The following is a 20,447-nucleotide window of genomic DNA, read 5'->3' as shown; positions in this document are numbered from 1 at the left end:
CCAGTGTGGGAGAATGAGGTTCCACTAAACCGTGGAAGAAATCCTTAAAAAATGAATGAAAGTGGAAAAATGATTTTGGCTGCCTGGTGGCTCGATCTGTCTCCGTCCACACCTAAACTCTCTGAGACTCTACTGTTTTGAAATGTGCTGATTTATATTCCATCTCTCTCTCCGGCCGTTCTGGTCTTTGCACAGCCTTACAGCAGATTTGCCATTGGGCCAGAGGTGCAAAGACATTAGACAGCGCTTTGTCACTGGGGCCTGGAATTAACACTGTCTGGCTCAGTCTGACTCCGTCGAGTCCTCAACTGCAGTGCTGACTGTCCTGGATACTGTCTGCAGGCTATCTGTTGATGCTGAGAGCTATAAAAAGATGTAATGGAATGATGTACGCATGCAGGTAGCCTTTTTAGGTGGTGAAAAGCATCTACAGTACACACAGACACCCCGTGACTAGTGTTAACGATACACTGTAAAGCCCGACCTTCCATGTCCCCTCTTCCTGGGTCAGATATGGGTACTTCCAAAATGGCACCCTATTCCCTACATAGTGCACTACTTTTGACTAGAACCCAGGCTATGCAGGGAATAAGGTGCCATTTCGGACAAAGATATAGTCTAGCTGTGAACACTGTCTGGGGTGTTGACTGTTCCCTCTTGGAGAGCTGGGTCTAAACTCTACCAAATCACTAAGCTCAGCGGAATCTGGGAGCCGGCCGGCCCACAGCAATTCAAACACGATCATGGGGCCTCCAAGTCTCAATACCAATCTCCATTTCAAAACACCCTCCAAATGGGAACTAATGCATTAGCCCTCGCTAGGGGGAAGGCTGTGGAGATCACTGCATAGCTGCTCAAAACGGTTTCATACATGATTTATCAGGGGGAAAAGAGAGGGAGAAAAGAGGCTTGGGCCGATCCATTCATTCGTTGCCCATCTTATTAGTTTGGCACAGCGTTATTAGCTGCCATTGTGACTGAAGAAAGCCCGGGGCTGCTCCTCTGTACGCTGGCTCAGGGGTGAACTCTGTGCCAGGAGCTTTTTGGAGGTATTTGAACACCATGAAAATTCAATCCCAACCTTCAGCATTCAGGTTTCTCCCTGATAAACGCAGGGGATTATCAGAACAAAATACAATGTCCTGCCTCGTATATACCATTCCTTCTATCCTATTAATTGGAACTGTGGAGGAAATATGTTTTTGTTATACTCTTCAGAGCGTTAGAAAGTAGCTTATACTGTAGGCTGAAACATCAGAAACACGTTCTGGTATATATCTTCATAAAATTGATATTGTTCCTCAGGGAATAAATTCTATTTCACATTCTAAACATGTAATATCGAGAAAATAATGAGCAATACTAACCAATGAAGAAACATGGTTTCATCCAACATGAATGCTGAATTGCTCAACTGAACTGCTGTAAAATGGCAGACCTTGTAATAATCCTCCTGGCTGCATTAGATATTCCGTGAAGCAATGTGTCAATTGATTCCGAAATAAATTGACCTAGCTAGACAATGAGTAAAATTTATGGAGCCTTTCATCTCCCATAGAACCTCTTAACGTTCAACCATAAAATGAATTGAACAAAGCTGGATAAAGGATGGAGGGAATAAGGGAAGGATGGAAGCAGAGAAAATGGAAGACGTTTTTTGACAAAAGCTAGTAAATAAACCCCCCCTCCCCAAAGTCATCATTGTGCTGTAGACTAACAGGTAGCAGGGTTAAGTACCTGCTGTTGACTGTCTGATTAGGAATAAAAGCACATGGCAGTAAAGTGAAGTACACAGCCAACAGATGCTCCCCGTCGGGCCATTGTGGAATACAGCCGGCCTAAATTGAAAGTGATTGTGATTTAAGTCTTCCCAATACAACATGACCCATTCTGGCAAGCCCAGTTTTTTCCAGGAGACCTTTTAAAGTGGCCTGCCTGCCTGCCAGTGAGTGTGTGAGACAAAGAGCTGCATTGATTTTCAATAACATCCCTTAATGACCTCACCAAGGTTTGATCCGGGCTTGGCTGTGGTTGTCATGAAATTCTGTTCATTAACATAAACACGTGTAGCATCTCCGGGCTTCCACGTATAGCTTACAAGCCACTGATGCGGATCTTTGGAACATCTACAAAAAAGTTGAATAAATCCATTAAATGCAGCCTACACCATCACAATAAATCCATTATTTATTTTAGGCAGGTCTAAAGAAACACTATGATATGAAGAAAATGTAGCCTATTTAAGAACAGAATAGCATATTCTGAGTCGTCCTTATGTTAGACCCTGATCTGGCTATGCCATATGGCTGTGGGCTACACTAGTTCAATCGGGCAACAACAAATTCAATCCCTTTTAGACAACTTCTTGGACAAAACGTTTCACTGCTGAAATAGTGAAGGTGTAAACTTGGCAGTAGAAAGCCTAAACAGTATATTTGACCTTTCAGCTTCTCAATTCAACATATATATATTAATGTGGCGAGGTCGCTAGAACTGTCTTCAGCACCCGGCCTCACCCTACTAGAATCTGAAGTCTAGATCTTCTGCACAGATTCTGGGCCCTGACAGTGAATCTCAATAATCCCAAAATAATGGTGTTCCAAAAAAAGTCCAGTTGCCAGAACCACAAATACAAATTATATCTAGACACTGTTGCCCGAGAGCACACAGAAAACTATACCTACCTTGGCCTAAACATCAGCACCATAGGTAACTTCCACAAAGCTGTGAACGATCTGAGAGACAAGGCAAGAAGGGCCTTCTATGCCATCAAAAGGAACATAAATTTCAACATTACAATTAGGATCTCACAAAAAATATTTGAATCAGTTATAGAACCCATTACCCTCCACTTTTGTGAGGTCTAAGGTCCGCTCACCAACCAAGAATTCACAAAATGGGATAAACACCAAATTGAGACTGCATGCAGAATTCTGCTTTAACATCCTCTGTGTACAACGGTAAATATCAAATAATGCATGCAGAGCAGAATTAGGACAATTCCCGCTAATGATCAAAATCCAGAAAAGAGCCGTAAATTCTACAACCACCTATAAGGAAGCGATTCCCAAACCTTCCATAACAACGCCATTACCAGAGAGATTAACCTAGGGAAGAGTCCCCTCAGCAAACTGGTCCTGGGGCTCTGTTCACAAACACAAACAGACCCCACTGAGCCCCAGGACAGCAACACAATTAGACCCAACCAAATCATGAGAAAACTAAAAGATAAAAACTTGACTCATTGGAGAGAACTAACCAAAAAACGAAGCAAACTAGAAAGCTATTTGGCCCTAAACAGAGAGTACACGGTGGCAGAACCTTGACCACTGTGACTGACCCGAAATTAAGGAAAGCTTTGACTATGTACAGACTCGGTGAGCATTGCTATTGAGAGGCCGCCATAGGCAGACCTGGCTCTCAAGAGAAGACAGGCTATGTGCCTTCTGCCCACAAAATGAGGGGGAAACTGAGCTGCACTTCCTAGCCTCCTGCCAAATGTATGACCATATTAGGGACACATATTTCCCTCAGATTAAAAAGACCCACAAAGAAAATAAATCACATTTTTATAAACTCCCATATCTGTTAGGTGAAATACGACAGTGTGCTATCACAGCAGCAATATTTGTAACCTGTTGCCACTAAAAAAGGGCAACCAGTGAAGCACAAACACCATTGTAAAAACAATCTATATCTATCCCTTTCGTACTTCAACTATTTGCACATTGCTACAACACCGTACATAGCCACAATATACCATTTAAAATCTCTATTCTTTTGAAACTTTTGTGAGTGTAATCTTTACTGTTAATTTTGTATTGATTATTTCACTTTTGTTTATGATCTATTCCACTTGCTTTGAATTGAATTGAATTGAGAAAGGCCCTCGTCGATAGCGGGACGGGGCGTCTATATGTCCCCCTCCTCGGACCACTCTGGAGGACCTTCCGGCTTCATTAGCAAAACAGATGTGTGTGGGGATAGGAGGTGAGAGAAGGGGGAGAGTGATTATGGGAGAGCGGCTCTCCCCTCTAACATCCAATAGCCTGCTGCCTCCCTCCCTGGCATTGCTCCTCTTAATGAGTCCAGGCCGCAGGTCAATACTCCGCTCGGCCTCCAGTCAATAGTGGTTAGCTGCAACACAAACACTCAAAACCTGCTTTCTTACAAAATCAATGTCCTATTAGTCCCACCCTCTATTGCCTCTCCTCTCCCCAAACCCATCCATCCCTCAGGAGAGCTGTGCAAGCCCTGCAGTTAACCCCCTTTGGCTTTAGATACTGGGCTACTGCACTGTATTTCCTTTATGATTTGTTAGAAATGTGCTAAATGAAATGAGCAAGCTAAGATACTGGCAGTATTGGCAAATCTATGAAAAACTGTTTTCTTCAGTGATTTGTGTATTATTGTTATGCCACCGTTTTACATTTAGAAGGGGGTTACATCCAGTATCCCTGGTTTCAGAGAAATATCATGCATGTGAATAAAAAGCAATATACTGCAGGTATTAGGTCCAAACTTTATTCCGTACAACTTTAAACCATGAATGTTCGTTTTCATTTTTTTGCACGCCTAAAACTCTACTTGTTTTGAATACAAGTCTAAGAAAAACAACTGCACAACACCACAACGGTCGACAGAGAAAGTTCTATTGCCGCCCTATCAAAAGTGTCTTCCTTTGCTGTCACTGGGGCTGTATGTAAGCTTCTGGTACAGTTTATCTGTAACCAGGAAGTCTGTAGGTTTAATTCCATTTCCCATGATTGGAAAGAAAAACATGTTGAGTTAATCCAAGTTCCTCTCACTGAATCAACATTATCCAACAGTCCATTCCATTCCAGGTGGCTCTCCATCGGGGTGCTCAGTGCCTCTTTGCATAGATTGCAGATGATCATTCCAGGCCCCCTTCTGATGCCCGCCCTACTTCCCTCCCATTGGACAGGCTTGTCTGTTACCATGGTTTCCAACCGGGAAGTGGTTCTGTTTTGATTTCATTAGTTTTTCTAGAAACATTTAAAAAGCCTAATAAATTTACATAGTAATTTTGCTGCAATGAATATCAACAAGATATTTACATGAACTTTTCTTTACAGAGACCGAACAAAGACCTCGTAATATATATTTGTCTGGATATCTCAAAGGCTAACCAAATAAAATGCAACAAATCTTTAATGTAACTTTGTACATGATCATTTATGAGTATTTTCAGGTACCATGAGGTTAAATTACTGTTGTAAGGGTAAAAATTGTGGAGCATCATCCAGTGTGGAGCATCATCATTGATATGTCTCACAATGGACTGGGATAAATATAGAAAAAAAGAGACTAATGCACAAAATACAAATTCATAAAAATGATGTCTATACATGGGACGAGGATAGGAAATGTACAAACTCATTTCAATCAGAATCTCACTTTTCAATCAGAATCTCACTTTTCACGCAAAATCGACAAAAGGTATTGGATTAATATATTAATATCAACTTTTAAGTCGGAAACTAACATACACATACTTTTTGATTCGTGTTCTTCTAACCAACATTCATAACAGCCTGTCAATATAAAATAAAAGCATGGCATGTGCTTCTTCACCCTTACAAATCTTTACTTTGTACAATCATACTTTTTTCTCTTTTACTTATACCTTTCTCCATTGAAAAGCAGTGCATTTTGTTCTCTCTAGAAGGTTCCAAATTGGGGAGTGCGTCTTTTTAAGCATCCATGTCCTTTGTCTGTTATGTTCAGCTACCGTGCCTCCACTTCTTTGGGGTTGCGGGAGGGGGAGTAATCTCGGGGGTCCTGGGTGGTGAGGGGGGTAGTCCTTCTGGGGGAGGCTGCTCTGGCGCTGCCCGCGGGCACTAGGGGAGGGGGGGCGCTAAGGGCAGCGGTGGGGGGCGTCCGGTTGAGCAGGCCGTTGTGTCCGGTGGAGGGGCTGAGTCTGGGGTAGGGCATGCCGCCCAGGTGGGGCATGAAGGAGGGCATGTGTGGCAGGTGTCCCTCCATGGGGGACTGGTGCAGCTGGTGGAGCCGCGCCCGGTCCAGCTCCTCCCTCAGGTGCTGGCGCTCTCTTTCTTCTGCCTGTTGCCTCATCCTCTCGTGTTCCCGCCTTACCTCCAGCATGTGCTCATGGTGGGAGTAGTCATGGGCCTCTCTCTCCCGGTAAGCCCGCTCCTGCTCGTACATGCTGGGGAAGCGCTGGGCCTGCTCAGCCCTCAGCTGGAAGTCCATCCTGCGCTGCAGGTCCAGGTTGCGGTAGGCCTCCCTCAGAGGGTCCCAGGGGAAGGCTTGGTGGGGCATCCGGTCCCTCCCTGCAGCAGCAGCAGCCAGGGGGCTCACCCCCATAAAGGGAGCCATGCGGGCCCGGTCCAGCACGTTGAGACTGCCCATCTGGTGCATGGCACTCATGGAGAGGGGCAGGGAGTGGGCCATATGCACCCCGTGCAGGGAGCTGTGGGTGGGCATGTCACTGCAGCGTGGTGAGGGGGGAGGGGGCTGCTGGGACAGAGGAGGGTGGTGGTGGTGGTGGTGACCGGGCTGGGGCGGTGGAGGAGGTAGAGGCTGAGGAGGAGGAGCAGGCTGAGGGGCAGGCTCGGAGCTCACCACCATCACCTCCTGGTCCTCTTTGCGCTCCTCCTTGATCTTCATGTCGTTCTTTGCCTTGTGCAGCAGCAGGTCCCCCCCAGAGGACGGAGGACCCTCCTTCCTGTCCCTGTCCCCGTCCTTGAGTAGAGTGGGTGGGGGGCCACCAGCCATCTTCATTCCTGTCTCAGATAGGACAGCCTTGGGGTAGGGAGAGGGCGTGCGGTGGGCTAGTTTGATGGAGTCCTCTGTGGAGCGTCTGTCTCTGTCTGTCACATCCTTCCCTCCTCCAGGTGAGCGGCTCTCCTTCACCTTGACGTCCCCCAGAATGGCTGCCTCTCGGTGGCGCTCCAGGAGCTCCTTCTCGGCCTCCCGGACCCGATCCACACTGCCGCTGTGGTGGCGACCCGAGTCGCTGGAATTCTGGCTGTTAGAGCGGATCAGGCTGCTGATCTGGTAGCTGGTTTGAGCCGACGCAGGGGACGAACGGTTCGAGTGACGGTTACGGTCAATCGAATCTCTGTGAGGGACACAAACAAAATACAAATATGTATTTATCAGAAGGGTAGAAGGGTGGAAATATTTTTGGGTTGGAAATATGTGTGCATGAAAATGTGCATTCAAATAACACAACAACTTGTGTTACTTACAACTAATAGAAATGATTCAGAGTTGTTCTCATATAGAATACATACCTGTCTTTATCCTTCTCCTCTTTGCTGATGGATGAATCCCTTTTCTCCCGTTCTCTCTCCCTTTCTCTCTCCCTCTCCCGTTCCCTTTCCCGCTCCCTCTCTCGTTCTCTCTCTCGCTCGTGGCTGTTGACTGAGTTGCTGCGCTCCGTGTCTGCAGACTTGGGCCACTGCGGCGGGGTGGGGAAGGAGGGTGGGGTCCGGTGGAGCCTGTTCCAGGTGTCGTGGTGGGGGCTGCCGAAGCCTGGCAGGCCCCCTGGGCCCTCCTTATGGCCAAAGATACTGTTGGAGCCTTAAGGAGCGGAGACATGGAGAAAAGAGCGTGAGCGAATCAAACTAAACCCCCTCCTGGACACACACCATAAGATGGAGACTGAAGACAAGGAAAGAAAGAAAATCTACACAAAAGCAACTTTGTCTTTGTCCTGAGGGTTCCGAGCGGTCTCTTGCTGCAAAGAGCTCTGCTTTACAAAGACTGGCAAGGTTAATGGCTTCCCCCTTTGCACTTCTAGCTGCTTGGACCAAGGGCCCTACTCTGCTCTGTTCCCCCATTCACTCCTCATTCTCAGGGCCTTTTTACTGGAAAGGAGGGTGGATGGGGGGGTACTCAATTGCCCTCTGGGGGTGAGGGTTGTGAAAAGCCAGGGAGACCTTAGCATTCCATAGCGTGTCTATTTCACTGACATCCATTTCACTGCAAGGCAACTGATTTGGCAGAGGAGAATATGAGTGAGATAGAGAGGGAGAGAGAGAGAGGGTGAGAGGGAGAGAGTCCTCCACAGTGGCGATGAGGGGGCTTGTAGAAGAATTAATACATGAATAGCAACCAAACAGCAAGCCTGTGAGTGCTGTGTGCGTTGGCAGTGTTGCTGTCAGATTGAAGCCAAGCTACTGGGGAGGGGGGAGAGGGGGATGGAGAGAGAGAGAGAGCTGTACTGCCTGCCTTTTTGTTCCTCCCTGTGCTAGTTTTATTTTGGCATTTGATGCAGAGCTAAGTGCCTTGATTTCTTTCTTCCCTGGCCCTTCCCTGTGGTCTAAAGCTGAGCTGCGCTGTGTCTGGCCGTGGGGGGCGGGGGGTCGGCGCTTACCAAGCGAGGGGTTGCCTAATCCTCCGAAGGCACTGGTTGAAAGGTTGCCGAGGCCGCCAAAGGTACTGGAGCGACTGAAAGGATCTGCAAAATGCCAAACAGGGATTAGCTGAGCTGGCTGGAGGAGCCCGACCACTCGTTCCACTCAGCTTTTCTCTTACAAGCAGAGCTGTGTGTTTTCTAGCGCCGCCATACTGCTTCCTCTAATCCTACTGTATGTAGCTAGCTAGCGAGGCTGGCTACCTGCTCTGGCCACTCACGCCTCTTGGACACTGGATTTACTCCCACACTGTCCGTAATGGAGCGGAGAGCCTTTGATCTCTGATCCTGATGCTAGGGAGTATGATGGGGTCTAGGTTGGAGCTGGACTACAAATGGACAGGGGATTTGATATGTGCAGTCTGGACAGTCAGGCACATAGCTGCTTGAAGGGAGAATGTTTGTCTACTAGGTTTTACAGAGGCTTGAGTGTTTCATACTTCAATTTTTACCTGCACACTCTGAGAAAGAATGTGCTACCTAAAACCATAGGGATCTTCGGCTGTACCTGTGGAATAACCCTTTTTGAATCCAGGTTCAAGGGTTCTTTAAGGGTTCTTCGTTGGGTGAAAAGATTCCACCTGGATCCCAAAAATGGTTCCAACCGAAGAAACCTTTTTCATTCTAGGTAGTACTTTTTTTTACTAAGTGCCTTAGTTAAACCTGGTCACAGTTTACATGAAACTAAAAATGGAAAGGTATGCATACCTACCGGAGGAATCAGGAGACATAATGGAAAATTACTGAGGATATATCAATTATGAATGATCCTTTAATCTAGTTTTTAAAGACTTCCACTCTGTGGTGAATGCAATGCAACGGTTTGTCAATATATCAGCAAACAACAGCTAGAAAATCTTTCCTGCCGAGTCACACTTGAGTTCGTTCTTTGGGCAGGAATTTCACCCAAAATCTTTGAGGGGTGTAATAACATTTTCCCCCTGTGCACCAGGTGTTTATAAACTCAAATTGGATTGACTCAAGAGCTTATCCCGTGAAATCACCTTGCTGCACTGAAGCCAAACAACATTTTTGACAGGAAATACAGAAGAATACAAAAACCTCTATTACTCTGTCTGTGAAATAGACGAGCAGAACTTGAAGAGGCTATAGAAAGAAGCCTCAAGGTAAAATGTAATATTTGCTGAGGCCATCTGCCTCTGTCCAAGACAGTATGAAATAAGACAGGAGTGTTGTGCAGTGAAATACCTTCACTTGAACAAAGGGGCTGGAAAATAAAGTCGGGGGGATTAGAAATACTACCTCAACAAGCCCAAAGTGGCCTTCCTTCCACATCAGTACAGGAAGGAGGGTTATTCAAGGGTATATTTTATGAATCACAGGGGGAGGGCTCGCTCTATACAGCCCTAAAGTAAAATTCAGTGCGAGAGATGGCGCAACAGGATGACCTCACTAGCTAACTAAGGACCTCTAAATCCCTACTATAACCTTCAAGTTAATGTATTTTCCAAACAACAAATGGCTGTGTTATCAAATGATGCCGTAGTAATGTTGCAAAACTACTGGCAATTTACCAAAGTTACCAAACATTTCAGTAATATTGGTAATTAACAGGTAATCTATGGCAATCTATGGTAACTTTGGTAATTTATACTTGAATAACAAAACAAAAAAATATATTAATATATAGTATTCGTTTTTGATATCAGTGTCCATATTGTCCATGAGTTTCTAGTGGATAGACCATATGGTTCAAGAGAAAAGCCTAATTAATGAAAAAAGCATCAAATAAACAATGGCACTCTTCCAACTATTGACTTTTTTCACAACTGCCACCAGTTTGGCGCCAAAACATTTACAGGGCTCTAGACTAACTGTTTTTTACTTTTTCAGTTGATGGCACCAGCATATGATTTGGTTGCACCAACTTTTTACCACTGAGCGGTGATAATGACCTGACCTGTGTCCAATAATGTGCCTGCATTCCATACAGAACCAGGCTAATAATAACTAGCCATCTTTTAAATTATGCCCTTGCAGGGCTTGACATTTAGGTAAATTTGCAAGTGGCACACCGGGCCAGTGCCAACTGAAAGCTACTGGCCCGAATGAAAACAATACTGGCCCTGGAAAGCGGTGATGCGTGCATCATTTAAATGTTATCTTAAATTTGCGGGCTGAGCAAGTATCCTATAGCCTATAATGACCTACCCTCCATACACAAATAATGACATTTTAACTTGACAATATAATATTTACATTGCTTGTTTGGAGGGAAGAAATTCTGAACAGTCACGCTACAGTTGTAGGGCCATACAAGGAGATCACTTTTGAGGTCTGGGAACAATCCACCCCCCCAAAAAATGTGGATGGTGTAGTTGCCCTTTAATTCAATTGTAGGGCAAAAGGTAGCCTAGCGGTTAAGAGCGTTGGGCCAGTAACTGAAAGGTCGCTGGTTTGTGTCCCAGAACCGACTAGGTGAAAAATCTGTCAGTGTGCCATTGAGCAAGGCACTTAACCCTAATTGCTCCTGTAACTCACTCTGGATAAGAGCGTCTGCTAAATGACTAAAATGTAAGTGCGCACCAAGCAAGTGACAGTGTCTTTGTATTGTACAGTGCAGGCTACATGTGACGGCAGAGTTTGCAAAACAAATGCCCTGTGATTGATGCAAATCATGATGATATCATTCACTTTGCAGTCAACATTTAATTGGGAAAGCCTTGTGTATTCAAACAGCGCATGATGACTGAATTGCACATCGCAAAGATTCAACCAAGACTTCAGACCAAACTTTTTGCATACCTGGTCTGCATACCCATTGTTGCATACCCATTGCTGTTTGAATAAATCTTTTTAAAAATAAAAGCGAATTGTGAATCAAAAACTAATGTTACTTGCACCGTAGAGACCAATAACAAATTGGGGTTGCACTGCCAAGTCAAAGGGTCACAAATGCAAGTGTTTTGGTCGCAGTTTTGAGCCCTGATTTACAACAAAAACATATTGACATAGTAAAATAAAAGTGTGTAAAAAAAATTAAGGATATTTCATGCTGAAACTCTCATATTAAACAGCACTAAGTTGATGGTTTATATTTAGGATAATGCTTTATAGCGTTATCTATTAATTATTCTATTAATACATTTTTTATAATTTTATTTGATTATTTTATATATTCTACATGCAATAAGACCACACAAAAGGCCAGAGATAATTACAGACACCTGTGATAATCTGAAGTAACCAAAAAGGCAACCAGATGTCATGTGATAAAATTCCCCCCAAAACATGAAAGTTACCAACATTCTGGTAGTTTACTAGTAAACTTCGAAAGTTACCAGTAATATACCCTCCCTTTGCAACCCTATGCCCTAGTGACAGTAGAAGTATTCTCAGTATGAGTGCAACAAAAAGTGTGAGAAAGAATAAGGAAAAGGTGAATGTAAAATGTAGTGCTACTTACACTTACCTGCCAAGTGGCTGGGAGGCAGGAAGCCACTGTGGTGGGGGGAGGGGCCATAAGGGGAGGCGGCTGGATGGCCAGAACCTATGGGAGGAGAGAGAGAGAGATGAGAAACCAGGTTACCTCAGTGTGTCCACTCAGATAGTAGCACCACAGCAGCCATCCGTCATAACCTCTAACTACATTTACATTTGAGTCATTTAGCAGATGCTCTTATCCAGAGAGACTTACAGTTAGTGCATACATTATTTTTTATACCCCCCGTGGGAATCAAACCCACAACCCTGGCATTGCAAACGCCATGCTCTACCAACTGAGCTACATCCCTGCCGGCCATTCCCTCCCCTACCCTGGACGACGCTGGGCCAATTGTGCAGCGCCCCATGGGTCTCCCGGTCGCGGCCGGCTACGACAGAGCCTGGATTCGAACCAGGATCTCTAGTGGCACAGCTAGCACTGCGATGCAGTGCCTTAGACCACTGCGCCACTCGGGAGAACTAGGCATCCAAGCAGAGGTATGTCTGACTGAGAGGAGAGCGCCCCCAAATAAAACACCCTGTCAGCTCTATGGTGACCTTTAACCTTGTGACCTCTGACACGCTCCTGACAGAAGACAAATGGCTAATGCTAATCTTTCAAATGTGGACAGTTAGCAATATTTTACAATAGCAATGCTAATTAGCTAAACATTAAAACCACCAAAAACACAGTGAAGGATATCTGATGTTTCAGAGGGTTAACAGTGGTTGGTTAAAAAAGGCTTGATAGAAATTAGCATAACATTCAATAGTCTCACGTGAGCGTGTGTGTGTGTGTGTGTGGATGGGGGCGCTTTGTTATGAACAGACGTTGACCTCTTTTACAAAACGTTCTTCACCCATATATCATGAATGGTTAATGAACGAGCCAATTACAAGCCCATACATGATGATACAATACTGCATAATTACAAGCTAAAGGGCATCCGCCTCCATGTTGCCTTTCAAGGCAGGTTCTACCAGTCAATTATCCCACAGTGTGTGTTCCAAATGGCACCCGGCCCTGGTCAAAAGCAGTGCACTATGTAGGGAATAGGGTGCCATTTGGGAGTCACTCATAGAGAAGCATCCATATTCATGGGCACATCTGACACAGTCGCATGTCTGGGACAACATTTAGAACAACAGCAGTTCAACTAGGGTCAGCTGTTGCCTGACGACTCAAACTTAATTATTCCGCTGCTCTATGTTCGCTACATACTTCAGTCTAAGACTGCCATCATTGAAGTCGTTTGTGGTGACGTCAAAATGAGGGGTGTTGTACAAAAAGTAATCAGCGATTGGATTATCTCTAACCAATCTGAGTATCAAAGCCAATGACGAAGTTTCAAAATGCCACTTTACCCATGTGTTCTGGCTCTGGCCCAACCCATCGGTTTCTGGGACCAATCAGAACGGTTAGAATGTGTTTGTGTTCCAGAAATCATAGGGGAGGTACTCAGATCCAGACTCATTGCGGAAAATAAACTAACCTCCGTGGGTGTGGCGTAGCACCCCCTGAAAAAATCAGGAATAAAAAAATTATATATATCTATATATATATATAAATGAAAAGAAATCACAAAAGTAGTGCACTGGGCCTTTACTAGTGCTGTATTAGTGAACCGATATAGATGTCTGTAGTGCGATCCCCCCAAAATGGTCTGCCCCTCCCCCCTCCGTCTACAAAAAATTGACCTGTCCTTATGTGCCCTGTGCTGGGTGGCTGAAGATGAGCCCTGTACTGACCTGTGGAGGAGAACATGGGTCGTGCCAGGTCGTGGGTGTAGGGGAACCCAGGAAACACCCCCGGGGCGGGGGGACGACTGAACAGGTCCAGCTTTCCATTCATGTCCAGTTTGTGAGGGTCCACCTGCATCTGCTGTTAGCAAGAGGGAGGGGGGGGGGGCAGAGGGGGAGAGAGAGAGAGAACACAAGGGAGATGAAAAGAAAAGGTAGGAGGAGGAGGAAGAAAAGAAACAGAGTGGCACTGTCAGTGTTTGCACATGTAGTAATTAACAATAATTGATGCCAGCAATTTCATAGTTCAAGGAGGGACTTCTAATCTGCTATAATCAGTGATATAATCACTGTGTGAGATCAGAGAGGGGTGACAACATAAATAATGCCTCTAGATCCCCAACACATACCCACTGTGTCATAACAAAATCAGTGTAAGCTGATTAGGCCCACTAAACCTCCATGAGGACAGGGTGCCTATGACAGTGTCACCATGACAGAGACAACACAATAGGAGTTTTCCAAGCCACAACCAAAATGGCCGCTGCTTAACTAGATATAGAAAGAGAGGAATCCTCTGGAAAAGAAAACATTTGGCAGAGCAGGCACAGCCCTTCCCTCCCTTCCCCTGACCTCCTTCTGCCACCCAAGACGCAGACAGAAACACACTCAGACACACACACACAGACACACACACTCAGACACACACACAGACACACACACACACACTCAGACACACACAGACACATACACACTCAGACACACACACACACACACACACACACACAGAGAGACTGAGCTGGCCCACCTTCATCTTCTGCTGATGGTGGTAGATCTGCCAGGCGATCTGGACGTGCACCGCACACCACTTGCCAGGTTTCTGGAAATAAGCAAATGACTCGAGGTCAGACCCAAAACCTCAATGTTATGATGCGATGGTACTGTAGAATTTACTCAATGTTATGACACGTTGGTACTGTAGTTGATTTGACAGTGCATTAAAGGAACATGAAATCATCTCTTACTCTGACTGATGTCCTGAAAGGATCTGATACCTGTGACGAGAAAAGAAAATATGAACCATTATTATTATTAACCCACAGACATAACAATCAACAACAACCAATCAATTTAATGACTCTCTATTGTTGAGAGAAAAGTGTGTGCTTGATGTTTTCGAGGGACAACCAGGGCCAGTAGTCTACTAACCCGTGGGTCCTTCTGTAGGAGTGTGTGAGGTACTGCCCCCGGACGGGAGGCTACATCTATTGGGTTGGAGGACTAAAAGAGAGGATAAATAGATAGAGGAGAGAAAGAGGCAAAGCAAATGTGTTACAAAGATGGTGGAAATATGGACTTTGCACAGACTGAAGCAGAACATAAGCAAACCAGTACACACTCAAAAACATTGGCTCTTCTGCATTGATTCACAACAAAGAGTCTCTGCAGCTAGCAACTGTTTGTGACATCAATGACTAGCACTCCTTTAAGGGCTCCAGTGCAGAATCAGCAAAAGACAGCAAAGGATAGAGGTCTCTGTCTTTGAGGTCTAGAAGAACCAGAATGCCTAGATCAGCCATCTTAATACATCCCAGAGTACTAGGTGATCCCTGTAACCTCTAGCACCACACCCTCCATCCACCACCCTCTCTATCTTCCAACCCCTCTCCTGCTGCTCAGTGGTGCCCAGCGGGGAGCTTTAGGTGGTGAATGGAGGGATGGAGGGGGCTAACTGTACTGTACTCTAACCATCTGGAGGCAGCCAACAAAAGGCCTCCATAATAGAGCCTGTGGGGAATAAGTCCAGGGGATTTAGGCCAGCTTTGATTGGTGGCTTACAACAGGGTCAGAGCCTATTGGGCGCCTGCCAGGCCCTGATCGTCACACACCAGCCAGCGACACACACACGGCTGCTGCTTATCTCCCCCTGCTCAGTGCAGCGCGGCTCAGGCCCAGCCAGCTTAGAGACAGGCCTTGTTTGCATAGTCCATTATTGGAAAAAAATAAGCAGGAACAGATTTATCAGGCTGGTTCAATTCAAATGCAGCTGGCTGCTGCCCTGTACACAGAATGAAAAGTAAGGCTTTGGTGCTATTCAGACCCCCTAATTCTATCCTAATTTCTTGGGTGAGATGTCGAGCAAATGGTAAGTTGCCAGTGCGGGTGTGTTTGTGAAAAACTGTGGGTGCTTGTTTATTTGTGTGTATGGTGTTTTTGTCCTGTGTGAGTGAATGAGTTTGGATATGTGTATGTCTGTGTGCGTACAATGTATTTGCTTTGTGTGAGTGGATGAGTAAATGCAGGTACTGTATTTTGTGTGTGTGTGCATGTGCAATGCATGTGTGTGTAGGTCTGTGGGGCTAACCTTGGGCTGGAAGGCTCCTTGCAGTGAGCTGAAGGGTCCTGAGTGTGGGAGCAGCGGGGGCATGCCTGGCATTGTGGGGGGGTAGGAGGGGAAGAACTACATGGAGGAGAGGAGACACAAAACCACCTCTTAAAACAGATTACAACAAGCCGCATAGAGACAACACCCACACATACTTCAACACGTGTAGAAGAATACAGTGATATTTTCTATCTCCAAACTTCAAATATCTAACCACAGTAAATATTTGATAGAAAACATGCTAAAAGCATGGTGAATGAAGTTGAAAGGAATAAATAGGGTTACTTACATTTGAATGTCTAATGAATGGATTGTCCAGTTTTGGAGCGTATTTGTCGAACTGCAAAAAAAGAAGGAAAAGAGAGTAATACGTCAGTGATGCCAAATTGACCAATAACAATAACAGGAACTCTGCATCTATGAACCAAAGACCATCAAAGGAATACAATGAAACACAATTTTGACTCATTATACCTATTCAGTGATACAACAACACAGGAGAGAGGAAGTTCAGTACAACATCAGTCAGATCATAAGTCCAGGACATCTGACAACAGCTGGCTTAAAGAAAACAGTGAGCATTCTGGGGTAATGAGTTTGTTTCATTTAGCATGTGGTTGGCTGGCCGGACGGCAGACTGAGATGAAGTTAAATCATCAGCGATATGACTAATCAAATGGACTACCAAGATTAGGAAGACATGATTTTTCAATTTGTCTGCACCACAGAAAAACAGCCATTGAGTTAGGCATAGATACAGTACTATACTTGGGCGGGGGGAGCTCTCCCTACCTCACAAAAAAGCCCCCGTGTAAAATTAGAAGATTGAGTTATGATTCTTATTAGGTGGAACATTTGGAGAAATGTTAATCTAATTGGCTGTGACAGATGTAGGGTTTTTACAATGATCTCTGTTATGGAAACGGAGCACACAGAGACAAATATACTATAAAGGGTTGTCATTTTAGTGTTAGTGACGAGAGAAAGAGAGACTTGAAAGAAAATCGCAGAGACATGCCAATATTCTATGCGTAAGATCATATAACTGTGGGTATACGAACAGTAAGTCTTTTATAGGTGAAATTGAATTGGGCAGACTACATTTTCAATGCAAGGGAGCTCGTTTTGGACATGTACAGCATGGGACTGAAATAACGTTGGAAGCCTCAAATGGTTTAATATAATGAAACATTTTCCGAAGCATACCCTATGACTAATAGAATAATGACATTTGGATTTCAACAGAAAGACTATAGCCTCATATACAGTATCTGATTATACCTTCATGTAAGCCAATACAGCTCCTCCTTTTGAAACTGGCTAATTGCAACTGACAGTAACTTATTCCTATTCTGTAAATACACCAACCATTTGCATGTATTTCCGTGAGTGTTTTTACAAAGCCTTCTTGGCAAGCCACCGCTGGTTTGGGTTTACATAAAAAGGGAAAACGGGTTGCACATGAATCAGTGTGTGTGTGTGTGTGCCTCCCTACTGAAACATAAACGGGAAAGGAGGTGGTTTGCTCGCTCAACACACTCGGCACAGCTCCTCTCTCTTACTGGGCTGGGCCTCCCAGTGAAGCGGGGCCATTCAACATCCGCCACAGAGAATGGCCACAGCGGCGGGCAGCGTGTTTGTGTTTGCGGGCGATAATTGTCCCAAATCAAACACAGACACCCTATTGAGTGGAAATGCTGAGGCAGCTTCCGAGCGCATTAAACCGGTCCGCTCCCCTTCTACACCGGGCCTGTTTTATGTTTTACACTGGGGGAGTAATACTCGCTGGTGGCTTTATGGCTGTCTATAAAACTCATGCTTTGTAATTTACAGGGCCTGTCAGAGGTTTATTGTAAACAGCTTTGGATAATTAAAGCTCGATATTTCATCTTTAAACAATTAAGGATCTTCCTTTTCCCTAAGACGACAGAGGGGAAAATAGACACTCAGTGTTGCCATTTGGCAAGGCCAGCTGCTTGAGGGTGTAGAACAATAAACAAATACAGAGGATTCATAATTTCATTAATTACAGCTATTAGCCAAGGGCTGTTACATAGCTGAAATGACATGGAGCGCTTAAAGTGAGCACAGCTGGGCCGATGCGATTCAACTGCACACTTCATGACAAACACTAAAAACAACCACAACATCAACATTACTCGTGCCTCTCTAAACAGTAAAATGGAGGTGAAATAGCAATGTTACTGGAGGGTAGGGAGAGAGAGAAAACAACATGGGTTAAGTAAAAACAGTCTCAATAAAACAGAATACATTAACAGTCTTAAATTCCATTGTAACAACAATGCATCAGCCACAACATAAAGATGTGATTGCACACAGCCATACACCACATAATACCATTATTAGCAAGATGACAAAATAACTCCAGTTATCTTCCTCTTCAAACAGGGTACATACACATAATGCCTGGCTGACATATAGAGGAATGGCGGGATCAGCTGCAGACAGAAGAAGAGAACAGCAGCCTACACATGCTTTTTGACTAAGAGACACAATCTAAACTAAACAATCTCCCTGACTGCTTATCAGATAGCTGTATAATGTACTGTACATAAGCTAAGCCCTTTTCCTGGGGTTTCTGACATACAGGGATAATGTTAGATTCCACAAAGCAAAGAGCTCCTGGTGCTCTAAATGGGCCCTAGCCTCTTAATCAGGGGTCATGACATGATGGATTATATCTATTAGGCTAATGCTGAAAAGGCACAAATGGGTGTCCTGTCTGAATGGGTTTCTCAGATTGCTATATGCATTCCAAATGATGGATGAATACTCATAACTTTTCCGGGGAAACATTTTCCGATCTAGAGCTGCCAATGTTATACCCTTGGCTGACTCGATGCCGGTGCCTTGCCTGATGGCGGTTGAAAAGGCACGGAAGCAATTATGCATTATCAAAACAGTCCGAATGACGTCACCCCCTTTCATCTGGAATGAAGTCATTGAGTGTAACCACAGGCTTTGAATTTGTCATTGCTGAGCATAAGCCCCCAGTGCACCGCAGTCACGCCACACATCTGTTGGAAGGCCCTTTTGTTTCTGCTGCGGTGCAGGGAAATCAGAACATTCAAAAGCATTTAAAACACATCCATATGAAAACAATAAAAACACTCCCTTCAATTGGTCTCCTTTGTTCCAGGGCAAAAAATGTAAACGGCAAAATGTATGTCATGTTCATAGAGAGAATATTGAATAAATTGAATCAACTGTACTGACGTACATTGAATGGCATGGCTTGTGCAAGCTTCCTTTTGTTGGAAAGGAAAAGGGGCATATAGTGAGCCTTTGTGCATTGTAAAGAAATAAAGCTCGGTCCTCTATATAAGCTAACCCACATGTAAAACTCTGGTCCCAAAGCATAACGTCTAGTATTATATGCAGCAGCAGTCTGTGAGTTAGGTCTGGTTTCAGCATTGAGGATGAACCACTACAAACATGTGTACTGTGGAGGGGAGATGACAGGTTAGATGTTGTACTGCTCATTATGGGGTTGTAGTGACGATTATGCCCCTCCCTCCTATTTCTCAACTCTCAGTAAAAACACACTGTTACAGTGTCACTGTGACAGTATGCAGAGGACCAAGAGACCCAACCAGCTGAAGGGGGAATGGATAGCATATGGTTGGTTGGGGAAGGAGGGCAGGCTCTGGCCCTATCAGTTGGGAGGGTACTGGAGAGGGGTGACCAGGGGGGTCGTTTGGCGATTTGGGTGACAAGGAAGGGGGGTTGAGGTACTGTATATGGGAGCTTTACTTATCCTCACATTTCTGGCTGGGGTACGCACCATGGGGGGTGCGGTGGGCGGAGTAATGATGGCGGCCGGGGGCAGACTGGGCGGGAAGGGCGTGAAGGTGTGCTGGTGGGTGTGTTGGTGCTGATGCATGTGCTGGTGTTGGTGAAACGCTCCCCTCAGGAGCGACACAGGGGCCAGCGGGGACCCTGCGGAGGACGGCCCCCGGCTCCGCCCCTCTGAACTCTGAACCAGGAAGCGGTTGTTCAGCTCCTGCCGCAGGAGGTCATGCTCTGCAAGAAAGGAGAGCGAGAAAAGGGGGGAAAAAAGGGAGACACAAGAAAGGCACGGCGCCAGTCAGTCTTAACAACAGGGGTAGAAGAGAAGAAAAAATAGTCACCTGGCATTCTCTGTTTCTCCAGCTCATGCTGTGAGGGTTTTCTACGTGAGAACTCATTGGTGGTGGTAAGAGAGTTGCCTGTGACAATGTGCCAATCAGAATCCCCGAATGAGGCTGGCAATACATGATTGGTTGGTTGAATGATATCAACAGGCTGGTATCTAAAGACAAGAGAGAACCAAGAGTCACCTCAGCAGACAACACAGCAGACTCTCCCTCCACTCTGTCTTAGATCTCAATGCTACATATTCTAGCTACTCCTAGTATTATTACTTTAAATGTCTATTACAGTACAATAAACATTCAAATAGTATCAATAAAGAAT

The 20,447-nt window shown here is 45.1% G+C and overlaps 1 protein-coding gene across 8 annotated transcripts in view; it reads right to left on the bottom strand.

Moving 5' to 3' along the window:
• Nucleotides 1-4,510: 4,510 nt before the first annotated feature.
• LOC121585002 (autism susceptibility gene 2 protein-like) overlaps nt 4,511-20,447 on the bottom strand; it is a 399,498-nt gene continuing 383,561 nt past the window's right edge. For 2 of the 8 annotated variants that reach the window (XM_045225745.1, XM_045225748.1), the window contains 11 exons: nt 19,756-20,015; nt 16,261-16,311; nt 15,951-16,046; nt 14,795-14,866; nt 14,611-14,640; nt 14,394-14,465; nt 13,595-13,727; nt 11,829-11,912; nt 8,363-8,446; nt 7,278-7,566; nt 4,511-7,102 (listed from right to left, as the gene is read on the bottom strand). In XM_045225745.1, the coding sequence (XP_045081680.1) occupies nt 5,749-7,102; nt 7,278-7,566; nt 8,363-8,446; nt 11,829-11,912; nt 13,595-13,727; nt 14,394-14,465; nt 14,611-14,640; nt 14,795-14,866; nt 15,951-16,046; nt 16,261-16,311; nt 19,756-20,015 (2,525 nt within the window). In that variant the 3' untranslated portion in view covers nt 4,511-5,748. Of the gene's footprint in view, nt 7,103-7,277; nt 7,567-8,362; nt 8,447-11,828; nt 11,913-13,594; nt 13,728-14,393; nt 14,466-14,610; nt 14,641-14,794; nt 14,867-15,950; nt 16,047-16,260; nt 16,312-19,755; nt 20,016-20,122; nt 20,284-20,447 lie in introns of all 8 variants that reach the window. The other 6 variants (XM_041901300.2, XM_045225746.1, XM_045225747.1 and 3 more) reach the window with 6 other exon arrangements.

The sequence above is a fragment of the Coregonus clupeaformis genome, chromosome 16, assembly GCF_020615455.1.
Source record: "Coregonus clupeaformis isolate EN_2021a chromosome 16, ASM2061545v1, whole genome shotgun sequence".
Lineage (NCBI taxonomy): Eukaryota > Metazoa > Chordata > Actinopteri > Salmoniformes > Salmonidae > Coregonus > Coregonus clupeaformis.
The sequence above is the reverse complement of the archived record's forward strand: the minus strand, read 5'-3'. Positions and strand labels throughout refer to the sequence as shown.